General features: G+C 34.1%; 1 protein-coding gene across 3 annotated transcripts in view; it reads left to right on the plus strand.

The window, feature by feature from the left end:
* DPH6 (diphthamine biosynthesis 6) overlaps positions 1 to 12,270 on the plus strand; it is a 196,472-nt gene that overhangs the window by 82,627 nt on the left and 101,575 nt on the right. For 2 of the 3 annotated variants that reach the window (XM_072038918.1, XM_027458245.3), the window contains exons 9-12: positions 453 to 603; positions 1,665 to 1,796; positions 5,190 to 5,319; positions 7,884 to 8,058. In XM_072038918.1, coding sequence (XP_071895019.1) covers positions 453 to 603; positions 1,665 to 1,796; positions 5,190 to 5,319; positions 7,884 to 8,058 — 588 coding nt within the window. Of the gene's footprint in view, positions 1 to 452; positions 604 to 1,664; positions 1,797 to 5,189; positions 5,320 to 7,883; positions 8,059 to 10,917; positions 10,972 to 12,270 lie in introns of those variants that run through there. The other variant, XM_027458247.3, reaches the window with a different exon arrangement.

Consider the following 12,270-nt stretch of genomic DNA (forward strand, 5'->3'; position numbering starts at 1 on the left):
TTTCAAGTATTTATTTACATTGTTAATTATCAAATTGTTACTTTTGTATTTGTGTTCCTTCTTGCACTTAATTTATCTGTTTTTGTTTGTTTGTTTGTTTGTTTGTTTTAAGATAGCTGCACAATTGTGGTATAATGTTTCTTCATTATAATATTGTTCTATCTCTTATCTCAAGTCTTATCAGTTCTCATATCCATTGCTCTTATTTACTAAGGCTGCATTTTGATCTCATATGGTGTGTCAACATGAGTTTATTGTATTTTGCTAATTTAGCATTCTAAAGAGTGGGAAATCCTGTTGCTGTTCTGCCATGAATAATATTCTAAGCTTAGGTACACCTGGAGCTGTAGTATTTTTTGCAATCAAAACTGAAAATTTGAACGATGAAATCTGATAATTTCACACTGCTTGGCAAGCTGTTTACTTGGTTATTTTATGTTTGTCTTGAGCAGGTGGAGTATTCAGATATGTTCAAGGTCAGTAGCTGTTCTTGTGACATAACCTGCAATGATGGAGACATTTTACCTTCATCAGAAGTGGAGGAACCACAGAAAATCATTCCAATCATCTGGAAGTCTTTGAAGCATAATTCTTTGGATTTCAGTGAGTCTATAATACTTTATGCTTAAAAAACTTTATTGTTTTCTGTTTGCCTGAATGAAATTATTGTAATATAATCAGTCATTACAGTGGAAGGAATGAGCTTTATTTAGAAGGTCATTCCAACACCTGTACCCCAACTCTACAGTTTTAAATCGAAAGTAGAAAAGCAAACTCTAAAATGATCTATAAAATGCAACCATGTGACTTGCTTGCATGCTGCGAGTCTACCCCATTTGTAAAAGCAGCCTCGGGTATATGCGTGATCACGTTTAGCACCCTAACAAGCTACTGTCTCTTAGTTGAGCCGCAGTAATAAATCATATGCCTCATACTATCATTGCCTGAAACATGAGGTGACTAATGCGAGATAAACTTGAGTTCATAGATGGGTAACTCATTGAAGTACCACAGCATCACTGTTACTCTAAATCCAAAGAATAGTAAACTCTTCCTGAAAATTAAGTTTCATAGTGTAACAGTGTTTGTTATTGAATGGTGTTTAGGCACGTGAATGTAGGTAAATTCCTGATGGATTGTTTGATTGTGTGGGGGGAAGAATTTGCTAAGATTATCAGAACCATGTTAAACATTTAACTTCCATTAAAATTTGTCAGGTAACTTTGATAAGCTGTTTCTGTGTCACTTGAATACTTTTGAAAATTGTAGCTTTTCAATATAATTTCTTGTGACATTTCTGTCACAAAACACATAGAAAATTTGTAAGTTTGGGGAGGGGGAAGGGAAGGAGGAGAGAAGTGCTGACATTTTCAGCTAAATGCTACTTCTAAGCACATTTTCTGAAGGCAGTTTTGGAGAAGTACCACTTGGTTTGACAAGTACCATTTGGAAGATTTGATATCAATACATTTACCTTTAATAGTTGCTTTATACCTATGTTTATGTATATAAATTTTGAAGATCTTTTAACAGCCTGAGGTTTTATGTTTTTTGTTTGTTTGTTTGTTTTCTGTAGAAGCTCTTCATCAAAATGTAAATAGGTTCTTGGTTAATCTGACATCTTTCATCTTTGTAATCATAGTTCTGTACTTCATTTCACATAGCTAAGACATTTGAAAGCTCAGGAAAATCCAGGAATGGTTACCAGTGGTTTTCAGGTATCACTGCACATTTTCTTCCATCAGAAGGCAAAACCACACAAGAGGCAACAAGGGAAGCGTTTTCTTCTCTCCAAGGTACTTTTTTTCATTTAATCCATTATCTGCTGTTAATAGTAGTTCTTAAAATATGTATTGTCATATGTTTTGGTAATTTTAAATAGTGTGGTTGTCAGTCTGCCACCTCATTTAGTGTTTGATTGGAATCGTTGTTGGCTTTAATACTGAACACGTTGTAATTTGACTGGTTTTTGAAGACCCTGGAAAGCCAGAGTAGTGATCATATCACTGTGATGCTATTTCCATAGTGCTTACTTGCTTTATAGCTTGCTTTATAGCTTTCTTGCAATATATACTATGTGTGAGAGTGCATGTGTGTTATGGATGCTGTCTACTTGCTAAAGCACTTTTGTAGCTACCATAATTTTAAATTAAGTTTTCTAGAAAGCTGTTGAACATTTTGGCATCTAGGATTAGGTCAGTAGTAGTAAATCTTATTTATATTCTTAATGCAAAGAAGAAATTGCTTTCTTGGGATTCATGAAATCCAGGTTCCTTACTATCCTCTCCTTGCAGGACAAAATATTCACTTTTTTTTTTCCAGTCTAAATTTTAAATAAAGCATATTTCATAGGCTTGTTTTCATTCATTAAAATGGAAATAATTCTTATTATGCAAATAGGTAGTCTCATATTCTTGCTCACAAAGTCTCATGAGGTATAGTCCTCTAAAGTTTTATGTTTGACGTGTGCAGCTGATTTCATGGCTGAATATAGGATAAGAAAGAAACCTTCAACATTTTTCAGAAGTTGTACTTTCTCAAAGGCTCTTACACTGGGTTTTAATTGCTTGGAAATCAGACAGCTAGGTGTGATTTAACTTTTAGTAAAAGGCAGCAGTATTTAGTGTAAATCTTACTGGCACTATTTGTAAATTGAAGTGAAAGGGTTTTTGTTCTCATTACATTTGAATGGAAATCTGCCAGTAAAATATTATATATTTTTACTATAGCATCTATCAAAAGAAGAACTAGTCTATGACTGGTTCAGTGGCCTGCTGCTTCCAGCAAGTTACTTGCATTAGCTGTATTATAGTCAGGAAAAAATACTAATTTTTCATGTAATTCTTGGTAGGAAATGTAATTTCTCACATTTCCTTTCTGATTATCTTATTTTTGGAAGAGGATGTGGAAGACTGGATGAATTAAGGTTCTGTCATGGCAAAACAAGCTGTTTTGAGAACTTCACTGATCTGCAGATATGCACAAAGCTTTGTCTGAATTCATACTTTTGATCTATATAGCAGTTCAGTCCTTTATACTGTAAAAATGGAACAGCCACAGTCCTTTTAACCTTCTCTTTAAAGGGTTAACTGATTTAAAAATCTCTAAAGAGAATAAGTGCTGCCTAAAGGATTCAGAAATGGAAATTTCTGGACATTATGAAACATACAATTGTTCTGTCAAGTAGATCGAATTCTTCCATGAAAACAAGAACAGGAGGGAGGAGTTCAGTACATTACTCTTCACATTTATTTTCTTAAACTATTTTTTAAAACTTTCATTGATCAGAAGATGACAAAGATTGCAGTGCTTTACATATAAATATATAAATAATTTTTTACATATAAATATATAAATAATTTGGAACGATGACTCAAACGGTTTAAAATTCAAGAAAGGCTGTATGATTTCCTGGTGTATCATGGAAATGTACTAAATAATAGCCCTTGGAAGAAGAACATACTGTTAAGAACCCACGTGGTGGGTTTGTAACTGGTTTATCACTTATGCTTTCATACTAGATACTTTGGATAGGTCAATTTTATTCTGCTTACAAGCTAGGGAGAGATTATTTCCCCTCATTCCTCTAATTCATGCAGGAAAAAATGGGGATTGTACTTTGACTTTAAGAAGATTTTTTTTATAAAGCTAAAAATAATGAATTTATCAAAATCTCTTTGCCTTCAACCTGCTCTTATACTGTTAAAGTTTCACAAATTACAGTTTGTTGGCTTATGCATTTTAAATTTATACTTTTTTTCTGTCAAATACTTCAGATAATGCTGCAGACCCAAGCTTTTCTTGACTAAAATGCTGGCTGGAAATTTTTAAAATATTATCTTCTCCTTGAGTGATAAAATAATAGCTGGTACTGACATAGTTGTTGCTATCAGGCAATTTTCAAATACGTTTATTTTTAAATCCAGAATTAGATGATCTTTAAGGTCCCTTCCAACCAAAACCATTTATATTTCTGAACAGAATTATCACTGTGTGTTAATTTCTCATCTGATTATTTCTGGAGATGTATCTTGACTTCATGAGAGTTCTATGTCAATTGCTTTATAATCTCTTGTATCACTTAGTGGGGACTGTATTTTTTTGTCAGTGAGAATTCCCCTCTTCAGATCGCTATCACTAATAGCGGTTTGACTAAATAAAGCTGAGACATTTAGAGCAAAACTCAGTACTGGTGTGACCACATCAACCTTCATGGAAGTGTGCCAACTCTTGAACTGTATTTAAAGCATTAAAGAACAAGATCTGCCAATCTATGCTGAGAAGAGCTTTGCATAGGTCATTTAAGTTTGGTCACAGCTATATCTTCTATATTTCTTTACTTCTTTCAGAGAAGACTTAGGTCTTCATTTTGTTTCTATTGCTCATGAGTTATAAAGGTACACACCGCAGAGCTGATCCATATACCTTTTTATGGTATTGACTATGTAAGAGTAATACTTCTCCTAAAGTGTTATGACTAGAAGCTTCTATGCATTCACATTCAAGTGATTTTGAATTCCCAGGATCTTTTCTTTAATTGTACTTGCTTGTTTTTCTGTGCTCTTACCATTCCTTCATTTCTCCTGTGGCCACTTCTGTTTCCTATTGTGTGTCTTGCCATTTATAACTCTTTGTTTATGCAGAGGTTATTACTGCAGTGTTGTTTTTCTTTTAAAACTGCTTAGGAAAGCATCACTCTGGAATAATCATATAAATATTTGATCTTTTTTTTGAAGAGGATGATAGACTAAAAGACCTCTTATTGTCCCTTCCAGTTTTGTACTTTTGTGATTCAAAGTCCTTCATAGATTACTAGCTGTTGTAGTCTAAAAAACAAAACAATGGGGAAAAGAAAAAAAAAAAAAAGATAAAACTGCAAAAAATTAGGGATATAGTATACCTATATGCATTAATGCATGATATGTTTTTTGGAGTAAGAATTCACCTCTGTGTGGATAGAATTTATTTGTGATCTATTTTTGCATATTAAAAAAAATTAACATGAGAGAATTTCATGAAAAATTGGGTATAATGTAAGGAAAGGTAGTATGTTGCAAAGCCTTCAGTCATGTTTAGACAACTAGTTGTTATCAACTTGTTTTGTTGACAAACACAGGTTGCCTGTGTTGTCTTTCTGCACACATTTAAAATATTTCATCTTTAACAGCTATGTTATTTTTGTTTTGCAGCTAATATGACTTCACTGGGATTGAAACTAAAGGATATTATTTTGGTTCATCTGTATGCGAAGAACATGAAAGATTTCAATGTTATAAATTCAGTTTATGTGACAGAATTTGATTTGTGTCCACCAGCAAGGTAGGATTAGACTACTGTTATAATATATTTATGATACACTGCAATATGCTGTATTATTGTTAGCACATTTATGAAACTTTTGTACAAATATTTGTGTTTCACAGACTTGTAAGTACAGTTCTGCTGCCTTTTGGAGTAATCACATCACAAGTGCTAAAGTCAAAAACACTAGGGTTGGAAATTCCTGCCTTCATATTTTCCATCAGGTTTATAAGTGCCCCTTGTATGGCCTTACAGAAAAGTAATGCATATATTGAGAGTTTTCAGTTCTCTTTTGTTACTAGGTTGAGCTGACTGGTCTTTTGTCTTGGTGGGGTTCTATTTGCATGTTTGTTTGCTTCCCTTATCTGCTGGCAGTGCTCATCCTAATGTAGCCCAGGATGCCAACCAGCCCTCTGCCACAAGGGCACATTGCTGGCTTATGCTCATCTTGTTGTGTACTAGGACCTCTACAAGTCCTTTTCTGCAAAGCTGCTTTCCAGCTGGGCAGTCACCAGCATGCACAGGTGCCTGGGGGTTGTTCTTCCCCAGGTACTGTATTTTGCAATTCTTCTTGAGATGCCTGAGGTTCATGTCAGCTCATTTCTCCAGCCGGTCCATATCTCTCTGAATGGCAGCATGACCCCGTGGTGCAAAACAGCCACTCCTCTGTTTCGTATCATATGCAAACTTGCTGAGGGTATACTCTGCCCTATCATGCAGGTCTTTAATGAAGCATAGATTAAAACAGCTTGGAAGGATCCTCTAGAGGTGACCTAGTCTAACCCGCTCTTCAAAGCAGGGTCAACTAGGAAGTCAAATCTCATGTCTTGTTCATATTTTTTAAAAACAACAATTTGGAAATCTTCTAATGTAAAATAATATATAGTATACTTCCATTATGAAGTGCAGTAAAGTCATGTGAATTTTAAGTGTAGTGTGTCAATGGTTAAAATATATTGTTAAGATAATGTATGACATGATAGATTCACATTCTCCTAATCATCTGTTCTGTCTGGGTGTTGGAAGAGATTACAGAGAGCAGGCAGATGCTTCTTTGAAATACTAAGTGTAGTCCAGGCTTACCAAATAACAGAAGAATAGTGTGTTGGTTGTGTGTGCCTTAGGAGGGAGGGTCTAGTTGCAGCTGTTAACTACACGGTAATGAATCTCCACTGCTTAAGAGAATCTTAAGTTCGCTTTATGACACTTACCCTTATCCCAGTTTAGCTTCCTTCATTTCTCATTCTGCTGCATGTCTTGGGCCTCCACATTTGCATAGTCAGCCATATAGTTTTCCCTGACTTCTCAGAAAGGTCATAAATAACAGGTAGAAAGATTAGGAAGTTGCAGCAGGAAAAGGCTTTTTATGATTATTTTATAGAACATAGAGATTTATGTTGCATTTTAGCTAAGAGAAAAATTATGCAGTAGTTTGCATGGCTGCATCATTGCATTATGCACAGAGACCTGATTGTGAGAGCTCTCACAAGCAATATGCTAGAAACACAGACTCAAGGGTGTGGATCTACACTAAATTTGCAAAATTGTCTTGAAAATTTACCAGCCCAAGCAGAAAATCCATTCATCCATGCTTATGATGATGGTAATGAAGAAAAAATACAGTATTTGCATGGGGGAGGAGGAGAGAAAGATTGTTTTCTTGGAAGAAATAAGCAAGACAAGAACACAAGAAGAATTTTGTAAGGTTATGTTACATGATATGTAAAGAAACCAAGTAATTTTTGTTGGATTCCTGCTGAGAGATAAATGACTTTTTTATGCATGGACTGCAAATATAATTATTTTTCTGGCTTTGAAATGTCAATTTTCTTTTTTCTTTTTTTTTTTTTTCTTTTTTCTTTCTACACACCCAACTTCCCCCACCCCCCCACACACCCTGTTTTCTCACTGGCCAGAGGCAACAGAATGACTGTCTTCCTGTCCATCCAGGCACAGTCTTCCTTGGAGCAAACAATAGTGAACTTTATCAATTAATGCTTAAGTAGGTTTTCTATGCCATCATAAATGTCTATCTGTCATAAAACGTAAAGTAAAACAGAAAAATATGCTCAGTATTGTATTATAACATGTAAGGAGGGTATAAAGGAACAATAAACTACTTCATACCATTAGAAAACTGAACCTTTAGTCCAATCGTTAGAAGAAGATGCAGAGAAAAACATATGAAGATAAGACTATGACAAGGGTACTCTCAAGCTGAAGGCTGCTTAGCATAGTTTACCTGACATTCCCAGAGTTGTGTGGTCAAAGTTTTCTTAGTAATACAACTCATATATTCTTAATAAAATGATACACATAACAATAACCAAGCAGGAATGAGACACTGGCTATCATACTAGATTCTCCTTGGTGATGCAAATTATCTTGTTGAAGGTGTGAAGCTGATCATCATTTGGAGAGAAGATAACAGCTAGAAGGTTACTGTGATTCTGTAGCTTTGTGTTATGTTTCTGAAAAAAAAAATCATTATCTAAAATAAAAAACAAAAACATGGGAAATAAATGCTGGAAGTTGGTGCAAGCAAACTGTTTGAAAAAAATATAATTGTCTTGTGTTTTCAGAGTGTGTGTGGAAACTCTGTTACCTGATGGAGTACTATTTTGCATTGATTGCCTTGCACATAGCAATGACATCGCAACAGATGGCATGTTAAGTGATGAAAAACTGGTCTTGCATGTACAGAGCATATCCCACTGGGCACCTGCAAGCATAGGACCTTACAGTCAATCCATCAAGGTAAGGAATCTTTGTTACTTCATTTGAACTATATGTCTGTTTACTGAGATGAGTACAGTTATAAAGTCTTTCATCCCAACTGAATCTGCAAAAGAAAGAAAGTATGAAAGTTTAAGTGAAATATTATTGTTGACTGTAAAAAATGAAAATGAACATTTCAAAGCTATATTTTCAAAATTTATCAATAAAACAAAAGCTACTGTGCATCACAAGACAGATTAATTTTTTCTGTGCAGAGAATCTCAAGAACAGCATACTTTTTGTTGTTTGTTATAATTAGACCAAGTAATTGTCTCACAGTTTTATAATCTGACTAAAATACAAACACACTTAAGCAACAACCAAGGATGTTTGAAATTTGTTTAAAGTGAGAAATTCAAACTTTTTGTAGGTAAGTTAATCCTAACATTCCTATTCAGTGAAATCCTTACTGAGGCTCTTGGTACTGTTTAACCATTTGAAAGCACACCAAGGTTGAAAAACTATTATTCTCTTCCAATTAATAATACAGTGAATCAAATTTTGCATACTATTTAAAGAGCATGAAAAGGAGCCAGTAAAGAATCATTGATAAGTAGACCAAAAATTTGAATGAAAGCTTTTTTCTATTCAGACTAATATGGTACCAAGATATCCACTTGTCCAGCTAGTACCATTTTAACAGATGATGAAATCTCACCTTTTCTATTGTGAAAGCTGTATATATCCTTTTCTTACCAATATTCCTCTTGTCCACATTGTGTCCTCTGGACACAATGTCCTCTGGACACAATGTCCAGCCCAAGAGTACTCTGAGGACAAAAAGTTAAATAAATAAATAAATAAATGAGATTTACCATGATAATGTCCTTCTGACAGAAACCAAACAACGGTGGCAGAATGATAAAAGAATTTAAATCCCATTTGAAGTATTAATAGCAAAATCAGACATTCTTCCTCTTTTAGGTTTAACATTCTTTAAAAACAACCTCAGTGTTTCTAAGAAATAGATATAAACTGTCGAAAGATACAATATGACTGACTGACTGACTTAAAAGAAAAAAACTGAGATAATTCAATATATTTTTCTTGGTGCACCTGTTCTGTTATTGCAGAACACTCTGACAATGTCTATGTCAGCATCTGGAATGTAAGCTACATTAGAACTACTGTAAAGGCTGATTTCAGTATTATATAACAAATGCCTAGGACTTTTGGTGTAGCATTTTATTTTCCAGTTATATTAGCTGATGTAATGAAAGATAGTATGTCTCTCTATAAACCTAACCTCACAGTACCCTAATGAGAGATTAAAGACTCTGTGCTGCTTTTGTCAGTCTTATTTACCGTCTTTCAGACCTTTCAATATATGAGAACCCTGTAGTAGTGAATTTTAACCATGTTTTACAAAGAATGAAGAAATCTGCATTTTTTCAATTTTTGTTACACTTACAGGACCTGACATATAACTCTGGGAAACTAGCAGTTGGGCAGAATTAAATTTTTACATTTACCACTGCTCTCATCGCGCTTTCGATACTTGTGTGGATAGTTTAAGATGATACTGAGAGAGAACTGTATGGTCCTTTTGCCCTCATGCTTGGAGATGTACTTTGTAAGCAGACTTTCAAAGTGTTCTAATTATATCCTTCTAATACAAGTACCTGAGAGTCTCTAGGCTATATTCTGTCTGGGAATGTGCAGTGATGGTGGTTTGCTTTCATCCAGGCCTTTGTTCAACAGCGGACACAGTTTGTGCTGGTCGTTGATAAACTTAGCTTAGTATTTTTACTAAATATATTTCATATTTTTACTTCTCACTCTTTTTTATCGTAGTATTATTTTATTTACATGCTTTAATTCTGTTTTACTAGTGGATTAGTGTCAAGACTATCTGTAATTGATAGTTTGTATGGAAACGGCTTCCTTATAATCTTCACAAAAGCTAACAGGACTGTTGTGTATTAAGGAGGTAAACACGAAGATCCAGTGTTAGTAGTGAGAAATTTAGACTGAGTTTATTCATGATTACGTATTTTGTGATTACATTCTTTGAACATTTAATAACTGTAAGCATAGGTCATAAAAACAAACAAAAAACAGCCCAGTGCAGCACTGAGATACTAACCACAAATGCTTATCTATGAATGCATGGAAACTTGATAGTGTTTTTACCAGATTTTCTTCTAGTAAGTTAATTTAATTTAAAAGTATATGTGAACTTATAGGTTTTTTGTTTTGGCAAAGTTTCTTAATGTTTTTTTTTTTCTATCTGGAAACGAACAAGAGAACTGCAACAGTAGAATTAATTGTACTCATATTCTACAATAAGTGTTTTTTCCTTTTATTTTTTTCTGATCATCGATGCATAACAAATTAAAGGATAAGTACTGTGGGAACAGTAGTAGGAATAAAGAATCTTGTGTCTGATTAAAGGCAGTGATACTTGCAGTAGTTCTAATGTTTCCCTGCTAAGACTCCATTCTTTCTCTTACTGTAAAACTGAAAATGGTCCAATACAGTTTAGTGCACAGTCTGTATCATATGGCTTTAAAAAGAGAAAGTGGTGTTGGAAATAGCTTTGTCTATTATTTTCCTAGGACAGATTACCTGGCTGCTTAATCTTACTGGTTGCAGTTTTCCAAAAACATCCTAAGCTGTTATTAAACAAATTGCATATTTTAATGAATCCATGCATTTAGGGGTGCATAGGTTATCCTTGTAAGAGGATGCATAGGTTATCCTTGTAAGAATATCAGCTGAAGAAGGATGAAGATGTACAGATATTAGAAACATTTTATTAGCAAATCAGAGATTAAAAAGATCATAGTATAATTCTTAGATATAACTGACCCTTTAAAATACTTTATTTTCATACAGCTGATAGTTGGCTGCCTCCTTCCCGTCCATTGTGATTGAGCAACAACATTTTGTGTCTTTTAAAGGTGGATTGATTTGTCCTGAATATGATGCAAACTATCTAAAGTGAAGAGTGAAAATAAACCTAGATTTTCTCTTCTGATTTCATTGTGCTAACTTTATGAGAAATTACTGTATGTTTTCAAGTTTTGAACAGAGTACTTGGTTAGATACAAGCAGTTTAACTTCTATGAGAAACTCATAGAGGACAATTTTATTTTAAATATGGGCATCTCTACTACTCTTGTATGAAATAAAGTAGAATCAACTAAACACTCAAAAAATGCCTATGATTTTATATCTTCTGGGAATATCAGAATGAAAAAGGTCCATATGTGGAATTTCTCAGGTTATTATGAGCAAAAGGAGATTAAACATAGGTCTCACTGTATCATAGACACTTGTTTCCAGAACGATCTTATGTGAGCCACTGATGTCTTTATTACTTGTGGAGGTTTGTTTTTCCAGGGTTCCAGTAGCTTATAAGTCTGCCATGTAGAGAGGAGTGAAGCAAATTGTGAGTATTGTTTACTGTGCATATGTTTGTTTATTTGATTTTTGCAATCTTGAGAGAGGGTTCTGGACAAAAGGATGTATTCTTATATGCTGTAAATTGATACATCTCTTTTGATGGCAGCAGAACTGTGGCAGACTTATAATGGCTAAGGGAAATTGTTTAAAATTTGTTTGTCTGCTTGGTTTTTAAATCTTCATCTTTATACCTGGAAGGACAAGGAATTGTAAAGTGCCTTCTGCTGGTCAGTTCCACTTTAATGATCTTCAATGATCTTTAATGATCTTTATCTTCAAAAGAAACATTAGGCACTGCTGTCTTTCCTTTTTTTCTTTTTTTTTTTTTTCCTTTATTTTTGTAAATCTTTGCTTCCATCAGTAATTATGTTTTGGGCCTGAAGGCATGCAAACATAGAAGTTGGTTATTGATAACTTATGCTGAGAAATGGAATCGGTCATCACTGATGAGGCTATCTAGTACAGTGAGATTACTTGAATTTAAAGTATTAGGCTGTTTAAAGGGAAATTTGGAATTACTTTTTTGGGTTTGGATGCAAGCTTACTGCTTTGTAAGAAGCTGAAATATGAGGAGATAATTAAGGATCTGAGGCAGCAGTCAGCATGAGGAAAAATGTGAGGTTTTTTTTCCACTTGCTAGGAAGAAAACTACGGCTACGCTAGTCTGTTTCAAAATATACTAGTAGTAAAGAAAATTATTGAATTATTACATCAGTGTATAGTAAGCAACTTTCTGCACAAAATGCTTTTTTTTACGCCTTTTTTGTCTTCACTTCAACTTCA

This window comes from Anas platyrhynchos, chromosome 5 (assembly GCF_047663525.1).
Source record: "Anas platyrhynchos isolate ZD024472 breed Pekin duck chromosome 5, IASCAAS_PekinDuck_T2T, whole genome shotgun sequence".
Taxonomy (NCBI): Eukaryota; Metazoa; Chordata; class Aves; order Anseriformes; family Anatidae; genus Anas; species Anas platyrhynchos.